Source organism: Rhea pennata, unplaced genomic scaffold (genome assembly GCF_028389875.1).
Source record: "Rhea pennata isolate bPtePen1 unplaced genomic scaffold, bPtePen1.pri scaffold_51, whole genome shotgun sequence".
Classification (NCBI taxonomy): Eukaryota; Metazoa; Chordata; class Aves; order Rheiformes; family Rheidae; genus Rhea; species Rhea pennata.
This window is the reverse complement of record NW_026907687.1, coordinates 734,073-753,362: the sequence shown is the minus strand read 5'-3', so window position 1 is coordinate 753,362 and position 19,290 is coordinate 734,073. Positions and strand designations below refer to the sequence as shown.

The following is a 19,290-nucleotide window of genomic DNA, read 5'->3' as shown; positions in this document are numbered from 1 at the left end:
GGGAACAAGGCAGATAGACAGGCCAGTTCTGCTCCTTCTGCACTAAAGCCAGAGAGAATCCTTCTGCCTCTCAGGAATCACAGCTGGTAACTCTGAGTGCGGCCACAATGCTGGGGATTTCTACCTCCAGGAAGCCCCCATCAGGTGTGACAGGGTCAGCTAAAGAAGACCCCAAAAGCCTTAAAAGTGTTAATTAACCCATACAATTTAGAAGTGGGAGTGAAGATGTTGCAAATCCTTTCAACATTATGAGTAGATTAAATCTGACTGGAACTGAGAATATAATATTAACAGTTTAGTGCCCCCAGTTCCCATATATGCAGTGCTGTAGATAAGAACTCCTCTGGTGCCCACGGGCAGAGACCCCTGCACCTCACAGCAAACTCAGCCAGCACAAACCAGAGCTCAAGCCATGGACGTAAATGGCAGTGCAGCTGGGAGCAGGGGGGAAAGGTAATGTCTGTGTTTTAGGAAGTATTTTATCAGGAAGTATTGTCCAGAGAAGTCTACCCCAACTTGTCAATGTCTCTTCTTCCTCAGAGAATCCTCTTGTGCCTTGGGGGAAATAATGTCCAACGGAAGCTCTCTCAATGAGTTCCTTCTCCTGGCTTTTGCAGACACACAGGAGCTGCAGCTCTTGCACTTCTCGCTCTTCCTGGGCACCTATCTCGCTGCCCTCCTGGGCAACGGACTCATCATCACAGCTGTAGCCTGCGACCACTGACTCCACACCCCCATGTACTTCTTCCTCCTCAACCTTGGCACCATCTCCACCACTGTCCCCAAGTCTATGGCCAGTTTCCTGTGGGACACCAGAGTTGTTTCATGCTCAGGATGTGCTACTCAAGTCTCTTTATTTGTTTTCTTCTTAGGAGGAGAGTATTCTCTCCTCATAATCATGGTTTATGACCGCTTTGTGGCCATCTGCAGACCCCTGCACTACGGGACCCTCATGGGCAGCAGAGTCTGTGTCAAAATGGCAGCAGCTGCCTGGGCCAGTGGTTTTCTCTATGCTTTCCTACACACTGCCAACACATTTTCCATACCCCTCTGCCAAAGTAATACAGCGGACCAGTTCTTCTGTGAGATTCCCCAGGTCCTCAAGCTCTCCTGCTCACACTCCTACCTCAGGGAAGTTGGGGTTACTGTGGTTAGTTCCTGTTTATTCTTTGGGTGTTTTGTTTTCATTGTGCTGTCCTACGTGCAGATACTCACTGCTGTGCTGAGGATCCCCTCTGAGCAGGGCCAGCACAAAGCCTTTTCCATGTGCCTCCCTCACCTGGCCATGGTCTCCCTGTTTGTCAGTACTGGCACGTTTGCCTGCCTGAAGCCCCCTTCCCTCTTCTCCCCATCTCTGGATCTGGTGGTGGCTGTTCTGTATGTGGTAGTGCCTCCAGCAGTGAACACCCTCATTTACAGCATGAGGAACAAGGAGGTGAAACAGGCCATGACGAAACTGATCCAATGGGTCCAATGTCATCACTAATAACCATCCCATGTTCATCTACTCATCATTCCCATGGCATCTGGCATCACAACACTTTGCTCATTTCTCTTTTTTTCTTACTTTTCTCTGATACATTCTTGTATCATAAAAAGAAAAAAAAATTTCCAGCCACTCTCATTTGAATATGACCCAGAGACCATGGTGAAGCAGGAATCCAGGTTCCCCCTTCCTCAGCAGAGATGGGGGAAGCTCAGAGCCCCCTATGTTGAGCCCCCTTGTATGCCCCCAGAGCAATGAGAAGTTTCCCTTTGCAGGGTCTCTTTTGGCACCAACACCAAGGGAGCTCAGGGGCACAGAGTCAGGCTCAGATGAGTACCAACAGGGTGAGACCAAGTGTCCTGTGTCTGTCAAGACAGCTCAGCTCCCACGACCACAACCGCAGTCAGGGTGTGATCTCACGGCCCTCTCCTGCAAAGCAGGCAGGCAGCTGACAGTGTCGGCTGGTCCCTTCCCTCTACAGAGCTCCAACACTCCAAGCAGAGCAGGAGTGGAGTCTGGATGTAGCCTGTGGGGACAGACCCTCTGTTGCTCAGGACCATCCCACCACTGCCACAGCAGGCATTTTCTTGCTGCTGCCTTTGCAGGACATTTGCACCTTTCTTGGAGACATGTCCACCAACAGCAGCATGACTTTTCAGGGCTTTTCTCCTCAATTCCACACTGTCCTCTGTGCTCTGATGTGTGTATATGGCCTCAGTGCTCTTGTAATGTTGGGGTGGTTGATTTGTGCTTCCGTGTGCATTCCTGTGAGCGCAGGCAGAACCAGGCACTGGACACCCTTATGCCAGACCTGGCCTCCACAATAACATTTCCATAGTAAAATGGGATCTCCTCTGTGACGTGTCTGAAGTCTGGCCTTTCTTCAGAGCGTGGAGACAAAAATATGCCCAAAGAAATTTTATCATAAAAGGGCCTGCTCTTCTGCTTGTGAGCTCCATGGGATGTAGGGAAGGAGCTCAGAGTCCCTGTGGGATCTGTTAGGGACTGAGGCTGGATCCAGCATTTATCTACTGGTGACTAGTGCCAGTGGAGATGGGGAATGATCTCTGAATTGCCTGCCCAGGGCTTTCCCACATGTGACTATGCCACTGAGAGATGTTCATCCTTCTGGAGGGGAATCCGAGCCCCAGGAGAGCTCAGGGGATCTCGTGGGGCTGTGTGTGCATGGAGGTGGGCAGTGAGTGGAGCCTCATAAACTAAGGGACAGTCCATAGTGGAGTAACCAGAAGGTAGAGCATAAATCCAGGTCTGTATGGGGAAACAAGAGCTCTGCAATCCCTGGAGAGGCAGTGGGGACCCAGGATGCCCCAGAAAGGGTCACTGGAGAGTGATTCCTGCACCCTCAGTGAAACACCACAAGCTGCAGCCTTGCCTGAGTTACTCTGCAGACATGGCTGTGCCTGGCCCTGGAGCTCTCACATCCAGAACTGTTCCTGTGTCCGTCCTGCTGACCTGATGCCCATCTCTACCTTGGACTTGATACCTTACTACAGTCAATAAAGCCTTAGAAAGGGATACAGGGACCTGAGCAGCACCCAGAAAAGATTTTCAATACAAAAGACGATCGTATATCCACAGTAACTCTTGCCTGACAGCCTATTTAAAGGTGTAAGGAGGGCTTTATATTTGGACCTCTTCCCAGCTAACACTGCACACAGAGTCTTAGCTGGATAAAAATGGAAAGGTAGCCTTTCGGTTCCAGAAGAGAAGCCCTGCAAGGCTGGTCTTTTTCTCTCCATTGAGGTAGAGAGACCTGCAGGAGGATGGAGCTGGCCATGGAACACCCTACAGCTGGGGTGAGCAGCCAGTGCTGGGAAGGAGTGACGTGAGTGGCTGCTCTGGGATGGTGGCCCTGGGGCAGCTTCCCCAGTGTGTCCATGAAACACAGTGAACAGCCTCGGCTTTTCTCTCCTGCACCCTCCATGTCCTCATGCCTTTCTCAGGAGACCTACATTTGCACTGCTAGCACATGGCTTTGTGCTCCCACACTGCTCATTCATGCATAGTAGTGGCCAAGGCTGCCAGTGGCCCCACAGCAGTGCCCACCACAGGGATCTGCAGAGCTTTGGGCACTCACACCACAGCCCCAGCTGCTCTGAAGGGCTCAGCAGCTCTGGGCAGGCAGAGAGGGGTGTCAGCCTTCCCATCGACCCTATGGCTGGGGACCAGCAATGGCATAAGGAAATGGAGGCAAGTTACCCCATCTATCCACTGCTCTCGTGACCTGGACATCCTGAACCATGGCTGCCTGTAGCCCATTTGGCCAGCCCCTCTCCCCAGGACAGCACACAGTCCTCGCCATGAAGCCCCTCCGGAGACAGGGCAGCCCGCCCCGTATTGGCGGAAAACAGGCTTTCATTTATTCCTTCCCACAAGCACATGATTGCTCCTTTGGTCTTCTCCAGAGGGATCCCTGCTCAGCAGAGAGCATTTCCCAAGGTCAGTGTGTCCAAGTCAGCCTGGCCAGCTGTTCCTGTACTCTTCCCCTGGGCTCATCACAGGGCCCCAGGCTGGCAGAGCTGCTCTGCAGAGCGAGTGGCCTATGGGGCCATGAATGCACTCTGTGCTGGCTGTGCTTGTCAGGAGAAACCCAGTTGGACCGGCATCATTGCACCTGACAACCTCCCTCCCCAGGGAGTGTCTGTGTCTGTGAAAGATGCTTGGAGCAATCACGGGGCGTTTCCAATGACTTGGATGTGTCATAGACCCCACCCATTCCCCCTCCTCAGTCTGCAGAGCCCTAATTTGGTGCATCCCTTGGTTTGGCCTTTTATCTATGTCTGACTCCACTTGGTTTTAGGAGTCTCTGCTCACTACCTATCCCAGGCCTACACTGCCTGGGATATTCCCTGGAGTGCCCTGGAGCCCCTGGAGATTCCCTGTGCTCTCTGGGTGGCTCCATACTCCCTTCCAGAAGGATGGGCATCTGTCACCAGCCCTCTAATATGTGGGACAGTCCCCAGCACACACCTCTGACCACTCATTCTCTCCAGGGACACTGGGCACCCACAGGTGACATTTGAACCTAACCCTCATTCCCTCACACATCACACAAAAGAGCTGACAGCCCTTGACCACTGGAAAACCCAGGCCTGGCCACAGGGCCTTTTTGAGTGAAATTCCCTGAGTGCATTCTTGGCTCAAGCTTTGGAATAAATCCCAACATTCAGGCACTGTGCTCAGGAGATCTCCTTTTATTACTGAGATGCTACTTGGGAAGTAAACTATGAAACAATGATAGACAAATTCACTGAAGGCTTCTGAGTCAGACAGAAAAGGTCTGCAATTCTGGAGAAGTCAGAGGAATTCAAACATTTCTGTACAAACAGGACTATGACAGACAGAACTCCCAAAACACAAGGGATGCCTGAGATAAACTAGAAATTGCCTGTGAGCTGAGATGGACGGTTCATTGCTTCTGAGCTAGCACCAGCTGAATCAGTTTCCTCACTTTGTCCTTGAGCTCCTTATTCCTCATGCTATAGATGAGGGGGTTCACTGCTGGAGGCACCACCACATACAGAACAGCCACCACCAGATCCAGAGATGAGGAGGAGACAGAGCGGGGATTTAGGTAGGCAAAAAATGAGGTGCTGAAACACAGGGAGACCACAGCCAGGTGAGGGAGACACATGGAAAAGGCTTTGTGCCGGCCCGGCTCAGAGGGGATCCTCAGCACAGCACTGAAGATCTGCACATAGGACAGCACAATGAAAACAAAACATCCAAAGCCTAAACAGGCACTAACCCCAAGAAGCCCAGCTTCCCTGAGGTAGGAGTTTGAGCAGGAGAGCTTGAGGATCTGGGGAATCTCACAGAAGAACTGGTCCACTGTGTTGCCTTGGCAGAGGGGTATTGAGAATGTGTTGGCAGTGTGCAGGAGAGCATTGAAAAAACAACTGCCCCAGGCAGCTGCTGCCATTTTGACAGGAGTTCTGCTCCCCATGAGGGTCTCATAGTGCAGGGGTCTGCAGATGGCCACAAAGCGGTCATAAGCCATGACAGTGAGGAAAGAATACTCAGCTGAAAAGAAAAAGGCAAATAAAAATATTTGGGAAGCACATCCCCAATAGGAAATGGCCCTGGTGTCCCTCAGGGAATTGGCCATGGATTTGGGGACAGTGGTGGAGATGATGCCAAGGTCGAGGAGGGAGAGGTTGAGGAGGAAGAAGTACATGGGGGTGTGGAGTCGGTGGTTGCAGGCTACAGCTGTGATGATGAGTCCGTTGCCCAGGAGGGCAGCGAGATAGGTGCCCAGGAAGAGCGAGAAGTGCAAGAGCTGCAGCTCCCTTGTGTCTGCAAATCCCAGAAGGAGGAACTCATTGAGGGAGCTGCTGTTGGACATTGGCTATGTCTTGGTTTAGGGCACTGTCCAAGGAGGAAAAGGCATTGACAAGTTAGAACAGGCTTCACTGAGCAAAATCTACTCCACTCCTCATAGAACCCGCCACATTACCTCTCTCCTTTACCTTGTTCAGCTCCTTTCCTGACCTCCAGCTTGTGCTGAGGGTGCCCTGCAGTGCAGGGGCCTATGCCCATGAGCTCCAGAGAAATCAGCCACTGAGGTTTGTAAATGGAGGTGTCAGACTTCCCTGTGTATTTGGTCGGATATCTGGTAATAGATGCTCTGAGCTGAGGAAAGGGGATTTTGTCTGGCAACTCAGGGGGAATATTCTCTTTTTATCCTTAGGAGAGACAAACACAGTACTCATGGCAGCTGTGTCTGAAAGAGACAGTCCTTCTGAGCGGTTCATCTGTCCAAGCTGTGCCCTCTTGATCTGGGGTGTCTATATCTGGATCAATCATATCAACTTCCACTCTGACAAGGGAAAGAAACAGTGCAGTGAAGGCAGGGGCTGACCCGATCCTTCCTAAACACGTCTTTCCAACTGAGAAGGACCCTGCCTTCACATCAGTTTATTGCCTGCAATGTTTCTTTAGGTAATGTAGTGGGGGTGGGATGTTACTGCCTTATCTGCCACTGAACGCCCTCCCAGAGAGCAAAGAGGAAAACCAGACCAGCATGGAGAGATGAGGAAATGCAGTGTAGTACTCTATCACTCCTGCCTCAGGGAAAGCAAGAAGTGAGAGACAGACAGGTGCTCAGGAAAGTCCTCCCCTCACCCACCTGTGCACACCACCTCCCAGAAAGCAACATCACAGGAAAGTTGCTCTCAGCCACATAGTAGGAAATGGGCATGTTGCAGATGAGATTCCTCTCTCCTCCACTGGAGCTCAGGCTGTTGAGGAGGAGGCTCATGCCCTGGACACCCTGGCCTTGAGGGTACAGGGTCTGCTGGGTGGGAGAGGAGACCCAGCAGGGTTTGGTTAGAGGATAATTTCTACATTGAAGGGAATGACAGAGAGGTCCCCAAATTTCCCCTCCCACAGCATTTATCGTTCTAGTTTCCGCTCCTTCATTGATCATATCTTCACTGCTCGGAGCTTTTCCTCCTGGGAGCTGTTTCTCTCTGCCCTATCAGCACTCTGCAAACAGCAGGAGAATGAAAGCACTGACTCAGGATAGCCCTCAGTCTTCAAGGTAACCTGTGTCCCTGCCCTGACTGGCCTCTAGGAAAGGTCCCCTGGAACTATCCTGGGGGAGAGCTGGAGCTGAGAGCAGCCCTGACTCACACAGCACCATCTAAACAGGAGAATGAATTTGTCCTGCTGGGGATCACTCCTTCCAGCAAGAACTTTCCCCCCACAGTGCTGTGGGGAGCTCCCTGCACAGGCTGAGTGCTGACCCTCACAGGCAGCAGAGTCACTGCCCCAGGCACACAACACCCTGGGGTACAGGGACACTGTCCTTAATTACAGCCCTGGGCAGACATGGGTGCACTCCCTGGCTTCACACCCCTGCAGCGTTTGGTGATGTCCTGTCACTCTCACCACATAGCAATGAACCCTAGTCCTAAAGAACCACCTGCTCCAAACAGGAGGAGCTGGAAGAGCCACTCTGAGAACCCTTTCCGCTGTGGAAGGTGCCAGCTGCAGAAGAACCCACCAGGAACCACAGCACTGTTGCCCTGCAGCCAGAGACTTACTGTATCACGGGCTGTGAAGGTTCCTCTCTGCACAGAGCTCTCAGCCATCCTCCCATTCCCAATTATCTTTAACTTCTCAATCATCTCATCTCATCCTGGTCCTGAATCATGCTGCTCTTTTAAGAGGAGCTGTTCCTGGAGAGAGCCGTCTCTCTGCAGCACCTGACAGGTTGCCATAGACTACCATGGTTGCAGGAGCCAGGCAGCACTCAGGAGAAGAATCTCAGCTGAAAACATGATTGTCTCTGTCCCCTGTGCACCCTTGAGATGTTCCCAGGGTTTCAGGATTAACATCTCACAAGGGTAGGGTCACCTTTGGGAAATCTCCACTGAAGGAGATTAAAATAACCACTAATGGTCCCCCTGTAAACAGCGGGGAGAGACTGAGTCCAGTATTACAGTTGGTCTCAGTAGAGGATGGTTATCTAAGAGAGTTGGAAACATCCCACTCTGGAACGCCCTGCTCCCATCTCATAAGAAGACAGGACATCTAGACACAGAGATAAGAAGAGAGTTCATTTGCCTGTGCTTCAGGGACTGATTTGGAGGAGTTCATCAATACTTCTCATGCCCATTGAGAAGACCCTGGGATAGAGTGGAATTCCATTCCTTTCCATGCATGCCACAAACTCATAGGATGTGGGATTCCCCTTGCCCACATTTTGGGGTAAACAAAATGAGTGTCTGCATGGGAGCTCCTTGTCAAAGTTCCTATTTTAATCAAAGGTGAAATAGGGTGGGAGAAAGTTGTTCACACAGAAACACCTGGTGGCATTGGAAGAGACAGAGGTCGTCGAAGATATGTGCTGGTGTCTGTCTGCCTGCTCTGATGGAGTAACTATGAGAAAAAATCCTTCCAGAGCATCAGCTGAGGGGCAAGTGGAGAATCTCCTTGGCCATCTGCAATGACACTTGATGCCGACAACTGCAAGAGCGCCGCTCACTCTGAAGCCGGGACACATAGAGATCCCAACACTGCAAACAGCTCCTGTGATTCAGTGCTCACACTTGATTTAATGCAATGACAAGAGGCTGCAAGGCCATGTCAGATGCATGGGGTGTGCAGCACAACCACCATATTTCCAGCAAGTACAGCACAGGACCTCCAGGAACATCATGCCCTTCTGCAGTGGTTGCTGTCAAATACAACAGGACATCACGGATTTCCTACCTATTCCCATCACTGTCTTCAGGCAAAGTAGATCCCATCTACAGCCAAGCATACTGCCAAGATGGAAGGCACATCACACAATGGTCTGCACACTTATGCCTACACTCTCAAAGCCCAGTTGTTCTCCTGTCTCCAAACTTTTTCTGATTCCCACTGACATGAACAGGGACTGTGCTAATGATGCAGCCACAGTGTGCCTAGATTGCAGGCCGTTCAGGCCCAGTGACTTTCTCAGTGGCACCTGGTCTTTCCTGGGGTTCCGGGTCACTTCTGTCACAGGCCCCAAGATACTGCAGAGTCACCTCGGATACAAAACACTTCTTCTGCCATGACTGCATGGCCCAGCTCTGTCTTTCTCTGGCCTTGGGTACGGTAATGTTTACTCTCTTAGTGGGAGTCTTATGTCAGCATTGCATCCTCAGTTGCTGTCTCAGCCAGGACGTCTCTGCTCTGAAGAAGGGCCTTTGCATATACAGTGTCCTTGGCTCTTGGGACCACATTTCACAGCGACAAGTCTGTGCTCAACCCTGGTGCCACGACTGAGGTTCCACATTCCAAATATACACAAATGCACAAAGCCTGGCATACAAGCTGCAGGAAGTAGAGATGCACAAACTGTGACAGAACTGCCACATTTTGAAGCACCCTGAGGAAGCCGATGCATCTCAGAGCCTGATTCTCATGGGGAGACTTTAATCTCCCTGACTCTCACTGGGGTGACAATCCAGCATAGTTCAAACTATCCAGGGGGATTCTGGAGGGTGTGGAGGACTGCTTCCTAGCACAGCTAAGCCAGATATACCAACAAGGGTGCCATTTTCCTGGCCTTGGAACCTGCCACCAGGGAAGAACTGATCAGGGATGTGATAATCAGTGTCAGGCTTGTAAAGAGGAGAAGCAGACTCCAGGCTCTGGCTGTCAGAAGAGCAGACTCGGGCCTACTGGGGGGACTGGCAGAGGAGTCCCAATGGAGGCACCTCTGAAGGGCCCGGAGTGCTTGATAGTTGAGTCAGCAATTCTTTGCAAGAACACAAGACTATGGCATTGGATGGGCTGCACCTTCTGGGCCCATGAAGGAGAAGAAGGTGCCTGGGAACAGTCTGTATAGGTTTACCAAGGGTAAATCATGCCTCACCAACTACATGGCCTTAAAAATCTTAAAAAGAACTGTATTGGTGAACCATCAGAGAGCAGTGAACATGAGTTAACTCGAGCTTAGGAAGGCTTCTGACACTTTCTCCCACAGTAGACTTACACACCGATTAGGTCTTCATGGTCTAAATGGGTAGACAACCAAATGACCACATCATTGGATGATGAGGTTCAGAAGATACTGGTGAAAGGACACTATTCTTCCTGAAGAGCTGAAGAGTAATGGAGTACCACAGGCTCCTTCCTGGAATCTGTCCTCATTTACACGTTCATGAATGGAATGGAGAGGGTAACTTTTACTACATTTGTAGATGACCCCAACCTGAATGGGGAGCAGTTTTATACTTGAGGGCTGCCACTGAGAGGGCTCTAGCCAAGGAAGAGGAAAGGGCTGCCAGGAACCTCCTGAAATTCAGCAAGGGCAAAGGTCATGTTCCTGCACCTGGGACAGACCAAAATCCTGCAGAGATACAGGCTGAGGACTGAGTGTCCATGCAGCAGCTCTGCAGAAAAGGAGCTGAGGATTTTGGCAGACAGAAGGCAAAATATGAGATAGCCATGTACGCAGGCAGCAGACAAGGCCAACAGCAGCCTGGGCTGTATACATAGGAGCATGGTCAGGAGGTCAAGGGAAATGATTATCTCCTTCTCCTTGGAACTTTTTGGACAGAATGTGCAATATTGCATCTGGTTTTGGGCCTCCCAGAACAACAACTTCCCTTTATGAGGAGGTCATCAAGAAGATAAAGATAGGTTCTGCATAATGGTGTGTGGCAGGATAAAAAGAGACAACTGCTATCGGCTAAAGCCAGAGAGAAATAGGATGAAGAGAAGTATAAAACCTGTCTGCTGAGAGGATGTTCAAGCACTGGAATGCATTGCCCATTTTGTTCTCTTGCTGGAGGGACCACAGGTCAGGGGGAGCTATCGACATATACATGTTAACAGTGCCACAGGATAGCTTCTGTCTGTGAGGAATTTGAGAAACTGAAGGATTCAGCCAGCAGAAACCTCATCAAGTCTTACAAAGAGAAGTGGCAAGTCCTGCACTTAGGAAAGAAAAACCCTGTGCACCAGAACAGTTTGGGACCTGACCTGCTGAGGAGTGGTTTCATCCAGGAGAAGGCCTGAGTGTTACGAGGGATGCCCTAGGAGCCATTGGTACATGCTCCCTCCCTGAGAAGAAGGCCAAAAGCCTATGGGGATGCATTAGGATGAGTATGGCCACCCAGACAAGGGGAGTTATTATCCTCCTCAACTCAGCAGGAGTGTGCCCCATTTTGGGGCTCTCAGGAGCTTTTCTGGGTAGTGGGAAGCAGCATGGGAAGGGAAACGAGCCACAAACTGCAGCTTGAGGAGCCCAGACTGGACAGTAGGCTGAAGAAATATCACTCCAAGGGTAGTGCTGTGGTGCAAAAGGTCACCCAGAGGAAGTCTGTGATCAGCCTATGGTTCTGTGTTTCAAGGAACAGCCAGCAAGGACAGAGAGACATCAGTAAGGGAGGGGAGAATATGGAGAGAAATCAAAGTGAAGAAGCAGACTGGGAGTCTACAGTCTGTAGGGACACAGGCACAGGAGTGGGACAGCACAAGAATGGCCTGAGTTGGAAATGGCCAAGGGCCCTGGCAAGGCTGAAGGGCGCTGACAGAACTGACGTCTGTGTCTCCTAGACTATGGCTGTTCTCTTTGCCACTGAGCTCGACCAGGAGACACCGGGGCCTCGTTGCCTCCTGGCACCCCAGGGAGCCCAGGAGGAGTCATGTGGTTGTCCTGCACTTGGTATTGCACACCACCACCCACACGCTGCCCCAAGGAAGAGCCATGGGTAATGCAAGAGGGAAAGGATCTCCTTTCCCAGGGATTCGGTGTCCAGTGCCTGTGCTTGGGCATTTTGCTTGATAAAACATATCACGGGTTGGGAATCAGAGCTGTCTGCACATTTCCTTTGCCTGCCTGTAATCTGTGACTACAATTTTCTGCTCTAATTAGCCCCTGGGGAGTCTTTGTAGATAAGGGTCCTCAGTGGGACCCATTAACACTTGACAAAACTTGGGCTTCACTTCTGACTTCAACTGCTGGAATACTTTCTTCAGTCTCCTCTCAGGAGCTGAGGCTGGTGGACTCAGCACCACATGTACTGTGGGGCTCATTAAAATGCAACATGCCCTGATGAAGCATCTCTCTCCCTATAATTTTCTTTATGTTCTGTAGTCTAATTGGAGAGGTGTCAAGAGTGTAGCTGAAAGATGGAGACTTCAATAATATACAAGAATTCCTACTTAAAAGGTTTCTTTTAGGATTAGATTTACAGCTTTCAGAAGAAGTGACAGCAACAGTCTCCTGTTGAGATCCATCCAGTGTCTCCTAGGGCAGTCAGGACATGTAGGAAAAGCAGTGTCCTGGAGGTCAGACCCTGTGAGGACCATCTTCCTCCCCATGTCCCCAACACAGCCAGTGCTCTCCTCAGCCACCTGGGACTGACATCACTCTTGGTAAAAGCTAACCTTATTCCACTGTAGCCTGCAACTGACTGTTACAGCTCATAAGTACCAATTAATTCCCTCCTGCTTTACCTAGAAAACGAGCTGCAAATTGACAGGGACTTTATTTTATTTATTTTCAAAATTGTAAAAAGAAAACAAAAAACATAAAACAAAATATGACATAGTTTCTTTAAAAATAATTACACTCCTCAACACTATACTAAGTTACCTTCAATTAGGTCCACCTTCTACAAGAGATAGCCTCTCTAGAAATCTTTTGGACAGACAGGAAACCGTAGATACAAACAGAATTAAAGGCTTGGCTAAAGAGACAGATTACTGAAAGATAGAATAAGCCTTCATCTCTCTGAAGGGCAAATCAGCAACTCAGTATCTTTATGATCCAAGTGTAAGAGAAGGAGGAAAACTGGTAAAAAAGAAAACTGAAAATGTCCAGCTAAGGTGCTGTAAAGTGATGACAGAAAATGTCAATTTAATTGGAATATGTGGAAAAAAAAGAGAGAGTAAAACAGCTCCTAGAAGTCCCAGGCCATGCTGTGGGCTGTGCGGTTCTTGGGCATCTTGGACCAGGCTGTGTTTCTATACAAACGTCTGGAAAAGCCCTGATGTGAGACTGTAGAGAAGAGGGATTTTCCTGGGTGCTCTGAGCCACTCCTGCAGGACTCAAGCATGCAGTGGGAAACCCATCCCACCCACACAAAACCCACTGCTCTCCCCACATACCTTCCTGGACCCTCATAGCAGCAGCAGGAGAGGATACAGGGGCATGGCCATGTCCTAGACTAGCCTCCATCAGGTCTTCAGCTCAACAATGTGAAGCATCTTCAAGTGAGCTCTCTAAAGTAACACTTCCCATGCCGCAGGTGCCCAGAGAAGACTTTGAGCAGACATACAATAGACAAGGTAAAGCGTTAAAGGTGCAGGGCTGGGGCTCACAGCGCCGGCTAGGCAGTGCCAAGGGCAGAATAAGCAACCCAAAGAAGTAAAGGAGTCCTTCCTTTTGCAGTGACTTGGAAGCCCCTTCTCTGACAGTATTCAAGAGGGATGGAGCCTCCCTTCTGCAAGAGTCGCCCCAGGACAGTGCAAAGCTAGGACAATCAGGAAGGCTGGGTGTAGGGACATTCTCAAACTCCAGCAGCTGCAGAACTGGGAGCTGGTCACCTCACAAACACCTGAATGAGCCAAAAGGCAGGTCCAGAGGAACAGCACTGCCTTACAGGCTCTGCACCAGAGCCTGGACAGCAGCACCGCCCTGTGTGGGCATTCCTCAGAAGCCCAGGGTCAAAAAAATGGGGGATTCAGGGAGCCAGGGCTGTACAGTCTCACAAGATAGGCAGGGTGCTGGGGGTATGCAGGGAGCCAGGCCCTGTACCCAGGGGAGAAGCATTGCCCCAAGGTGACGTGGAAAAGCCCAAGGACCAACAGAGCTCCAGAGATGAGAACTGCTTTCCCCAGGCTCAACCAGAAGGAAAACTGGGCTAAATTCATGGGGAAGGGGAACACTTCTTCATATTTACTATCTGGTCTGCCCTGTGGCTTTGGAGACTGGCAAGGAGCAGCATCCCAGGTAAAACCCTCTGGATGATGTGTATTAAGGGTACGTTTGCTCTTTTCTGGCATATCATCTCCATCTCAAACACTGCAGACTACGAAATCTTGCTGAGCATTAAAAAAAAAAAGAATCTGTTTTGGTGCTTCAGGGAGGAAGACTACATCCTGTCCCATACTGTCCTACATCCTACTTCTACAAAGAGAGTGACCCATAGTAGTTACCAGTTTTGAAACTCACCAAAGCGACCCACAGGGGAAAACAGTTTGCAAGCTCACTAAAAGCATGTCAGTGCCTGGTCACACTTTGTGCTGTCATGTGGATGCCATATGACTTTGATCCTGTCTTTGAAAGATGCCAACCTCCAATCCAACCCCAAAACCCCAGCTTCCTGCAGAGGTCTGCCCAGTGCAGAGACCTGTTGATGCAGGGGCACAGACAGGACCTCTCTAGTCCCTCATTTTAAATGTTTCACATCCTTTGGCACCATCTGGAGATGCTCCTGAAGGGTTTATTAGAAATATTTGGAACTTAACTGGGGTGAGGGGAGGTGACTACTTTCCAGGATGTGAAGGGAAATCTCTCTGCTCTCTCCCTTGCTGTGCCATCTTCATGGGAATGACCTACTGAGCCCCCAGATGATGTGAGCTGAGGTCACAGTGGGATGTGACACGTCACAGGAGGTCTCCCTGGTGACACAGTGGTGTCCTCACTTCCCTGCAAGGCCCAGGTGCTGCTGGGCACTGTTCTCATGCTCCCCACTGCTGCCCTTCAGAGCTGCTTCATGACAAGCAGCAGGACAGGAGGCAGTGGGAACATGTTGGGACCACTTGCTAACAGGCAGAGGAGCAGGGATGTGTTGGAGAGGAATTTTGGGTGACAAGACAGGAAGAGCATCCTTCCTCCCTGCATAGAGAGGTGAGCTGAGGGCAAGGGAGCAAGACAGATGGAGGCCTCCTGCACTGACACTATCAACTAAGATTCCAGTTCTTTTTCCCAAGTCTCCTGTGGCTCTCAACCAAGGTTAAGGGATTGGGGAACGCCTTTACAAGGTGCTACACAGAGACTGTTAACTGCAAAAATGGCAGTAAGACTGGATCTGTGGGGTGAGTGGACAGTGTAGGCGCTGCCACAGGAGCCCTGCCTGAGGGTCCTGCCTGGTTCAGGGGAGAATGCAGCAGCCAGGACTGCTGTGTCCTGGGAATGGGGCTGGCCTGAGCTCCAAGGCATCTCCTGGGGTTCCTCAGCCCTGTGGAGATACCTCCCTGTGGCCCAGCCTGGCCCCACAGAGAGCAGCCCCTGTCTAATCGCAGCCCAGCCCGGGTGCATCACAAGGGCTGCCAAGCCCCAAGGCTGCCACGGGAAGGGGGCCAGGGCAGGAGGGGCCAGAGGCACTGCCCTGCCCTGGGGGCAGCAGCACACTGCCTGCAGGCTCCAGCGTCCCAGCCATGCCCAGGCCCCCCACGCTGGCACCAGGGCTGGCACCAGCACAGGCCCCAGGGCTGCCCCCCATGCCCAGCACGGCCCCAGGCCGCAGGGCAGCAAGAAGCCCCGCGGGGCCCCTGCAGCAGAGCTCAGCCCTGCGGGGCAGCGGCTGGGCCCCGGACCCGCACTGCCCAGGCACCCGGCACTGGGCTGCCCCGAGGCCCTGCTGCGCCCCATGCTGCCACCCACAAGATGGCGCCGTCCCGTGGGGAGAGGGGAGGGGAGGGGCTGCCGCGGGGTCAGAATGGGGTGGGGGGCACAGCATTGCCATGGCAGCACCCCAGGGCTGCAAGGGCAGGGGTCTGGCTCTGACTGATGGCTCTGACAGCCAATTGGAGCGCAGCCTGTGGCTCAGCCCTGCGGAAGGAGCCAGACCCCTGCGCTGTGGGGTGGCTTCTCCCTCTGCCTGGGCCGTGAGCCCTGCTGCCCTCAGCCCCATGGTCGCTGCTCCCGTGCAATGCTCCTGTCAGGAAATACCACTTGCAGGCCTTTCCCCAGCTCCTGGGACGGGCATGTGGCTGTGGTGGTGACTGTGATCTCTTCCAGAGTCCCTGATCGGCCAGCGTCAGCCTCACGGCTGTAAGCGCAGACCTGGAGTCTGACTTGGGGCTTCTTCCTCAGGACAGGCTTGCACCCCTCCAGCAGTCTCTGAGGGAGTCCAGCCAGAACTTTTACGCTGCTAAATGAATTAAGAGCAAGTACGAGCAGTGACATTGGTAATCTCTGATTTCCAGTGTCTTTGTGCTGCAGAAAACTCTGCCCCATCAAAACTCCAGGGGGCTTCTGAGATTTTTCTCCAAGATCTGGATGGTATCTCTGATGGTTGGTGTGTCCTGAGGGTCCCCTAGCTGCTGCCAAAGCTGGTTGTGTGCCCTGTGTATCCCTGATGTATAACTGCATGTTGGCAGGCAACCCTCTGTGTGGTGAGGAGGAGGCGTGTGGTGTTTAACAGTGGTGGGGTACCTTGTGGTGGGCACAGATGATACCCCAGTGTCCTGGTGCTGATCAGAGGAGGAGGTGTCTGGAAAGAGCAGTGCTCTGTGTGTGGGGAGTGCCTTAGTCTGAGGAGATGAGGAGTACTGTGAGGTGACTTGGCTCACAGGGCCCAAACTGCCCTGGTGGTGTGAGCCAGAGTTGCTGGTACCCTGCTGTCTTCTGTGTGCTGAGGTTCAGGCCTTGAGTTTCCTCAGCTCATGCCAGGATGTGCAGGCAGGATGCTGCCTAAAGCCCAGGGAGTGTTTCTGCTTGCTCTGAAGTGTGAACCAAGCCTGCTTTGTTCCTTTTCTGCTTGCTTGCTTTTCTTCATGAGAGCTTTCACCTGCAGCGGTGTTTGCTGAGGGAGGAGAGGGCTGTAAGCATTGCTCATTGCTGCCTTGGCGATAGTGTGCTGGAAGCTCTCTGGAAGAGTGAAGGCTTTGTGGAGAGGTGGTCTTTGTACAGGGGCAGGTAAGTTCCTGGGAGATGAACTGAACGGAGCTTTTCCCTTCCTGTGCCAGATCTCCCTATATAAGGAGTCCCTCTGAGTAAGCAAGCCAAGCAGGAGTGCCCTGAAATGACAGCATGCCTCTGGTCTTGCTTCCTCCCAGTAGCAGTATCTCTAATTTCCTGCTGTAGTGTGACCTGTCTGTGCTGCAGCAAGGACACAAGAGAGCAGCCCTTGTGCAGACATGAGTGTGCTAGGAGTGGTGTCATTAGGTGCTGCCACTGCTGACATGGGCAAGGCGCTGTTTTTCTCCTGAGCCTTGAGTGGATGTGAGGAGCCCCACTTAGCTCTAGATGCATTCCTGTAAGTAGCTGGGGCCAAGGGAATGGTGTTGAGCACACCCATCCTCTTAGGAGGCTGCTGACTTTTGGGCAGTCATCGAGGACCTTGTGTGCTTTAAGTCCTTGGGTCCTGTAGGTCAATTGCTGTGTAAGAGAGGAAAAAGAAGTGGTCCTTCCTCCAGCCTGCCCCCTTGTGCTGGTTTAGAGGAGAGCTCCTTGAAGCAAAAATGCGGACAGACAAGCTTGGCTCTCCCACACCCCCGGCTCCTTCAGTGGGTGACTTTGCTGGTACTTTGAGGCTCTCTCTGCACCATGCCACATGGTGTACTGAAGGCCAAACCTTCACTGGCTTTTCCTTGTGCCGTGCACAATGCTGAAACCTCCTGGACTGGCTTAAGGCTTTTCTTGGGAGAGAAATCCCATCCCTTGCTGAGACAGGGGAATGCAGATGCTTGAGAGCAGTGGAAGCCTTGGTCCGTTTTCCTCATTGGAAGCCTGTTTGTGTAAGGGTGATGCACTGGCCTTCTGTGTGCTCGTCCATGTGCCACCATATAGTTATTTCTGAGCAAGACCCATGAGAGGGCAAGTGGTGTGAAAGATTTTCAGCCTTCTCCACTGATGCTCCAAAGGGCCTGTCAGTAGGGTGGCCTCATGGGTGAGTGCTTTGAGGGCATGCGAGGCAGAAACAAGAGGCTAGAGCTGGCCTGATGAGCCCCTGAGACAGCACTGTGTGTCTGCTTTGTCAAGGTGGGAAGTCAACAGTGCATGGCTGTTGAGATGAAGTGCCTGTTGCAAGGCCTTGGAGGACCAGAAGCAAATGGAAGGCACTGAGCGTTGGCTTTGTGGGCTGGGTGGGTCACCTGGCTGCTGCCATATGTGGTCCTGTCCCTTGTTTGTCCCTGCTGCAGAGGTGTGTATTGGCTGCCAACCCTCTGTGAGGCATGTTGTGAGGCAGCATGTCACAGTGTAGTGGGTGCCCTGTGGTGTGGACAGGGGCCCCAGTGTGTTAGTGCTGCATGCAGGAGGAGGTGTCTGGAGAGAGCAGTGCTATGGGAGCCCTGCCAGGCTGGGGAGATGGGAGCACTGCAAGGTGAGGACCTGACTTCACTCCCAGGGTTCAGCATGCCATTATGGCGTCCTTCTTGGTGATGTGATATGGGGACTGTTGGTGCCCATGTTCCCTGCGTGGAGCATCCCTGTACAACACAGGGATGCTTGCTGTTTGCTGGTTCCTTAATGGCTTTCTGTTGAATCTGGACCCTCATTCATCTTCCCACAGCAGAGAGTAAGCTATTCCAGTCCCTCAGAAAGATGGGGAGTTACTCAAAGGAGTCAGAGCCATTTCTCCACTTTGTGCCTGTCCAGAGCCTTACAGTCAGTGGAGATGCCATCTCACAGAATGTCAAGCCTCTCAGGATGATGGGTGGCTCTGAGATGCCTGTCCTTGGCCAGCAGTGGAAGTGGCAGCTCCAAAACCACTTGTCCCTGGGGAACACAGTCTCAAAAGAGCAGATGTACTGAGCCTGCAATGGTTGAGACCTGTGGAGGTTGGGGTCCAACAGCCTTGTCAAGGCATGGCCCAGGAGGTGAGGATGCTCCAGTCCTTGTCCAGTCAAGTTCTGAATATCTCCAGGGATGGAGATTCCGCTACCTCTCTGGGCGTTGGCACCAGTGTTTGGCCCCCTCATGGTGCAAGAGGTGCATTTTTCATATGCAACCAATTTTCCATGCTCCAGATTTCCCTGTTGCCACTAATGCTGTTACTGTGTACCTCCAAGAAGAGTCTTTTCCCGTGTCTGTGCACAGCAGGTACGTTCCCTCCTTGGCCTTCTCTTGCCTGGGCTGAACTCTCAGCCCCTCTTTATCTGCCCTGTGTTCCAGACCCTGACCACCTTAATGTTCCTAGACTAGATTTTGTCCTGTGTGTCAATGCCTTTCAGGAACTGGGAAGCTCAAACAGGTCCCAGTGTCCAGATAAGGGTCTCAGTTGTGTCAAAAAAACATGAATTGACTCTCTCCAGGGGCCCAGTTGTCTGTCCTCTGATGATTGCAGTTCAGAACCGAGGGAAGACATTTATCATTCACTTTTATGACTATGAAAAACCAGCAG

General features: G+C 51.8%; 2 protein-coding genes across 2 annotated transcripts; one reads left to right on the top strand and one right to left on the bottom strand.

Moving 5' to 3' along the window:
- Positions 1 to 898: 898 nt before the first annotated feature.
- Positions 899 to 1,486, top strand: LOC134154892 (olfactory receptor 14A16-like). Its single transcript, XM_062601521.1, has one exon. The coding sequence runs from the start codon at positions 899 to 901 to the stop codon at positions 1,484 to 1,486; it is 588 nt and encodes a 195-aa protein (XP_062457505.1).
- A 3,430-nt stretch (positions 1,487 to 4,916) lies between these two features.
- LOC134154891 (olfactory receptor 14A16-like) lies at positions 4,917 to 5,852 on the bottom strand. The gene has a single exon (XM_062601520.1). The coding sequence runs from the start codon at positions 5,850 to 5,852 to the stop codon at positions 4,917 to 4,919; it is 936 nt and encodes a 311-aa protein (XP_062457504.1).
- Between the last annotated feature and the right edge of the window lie 13,438 nt (positions 5,853 to 19,290).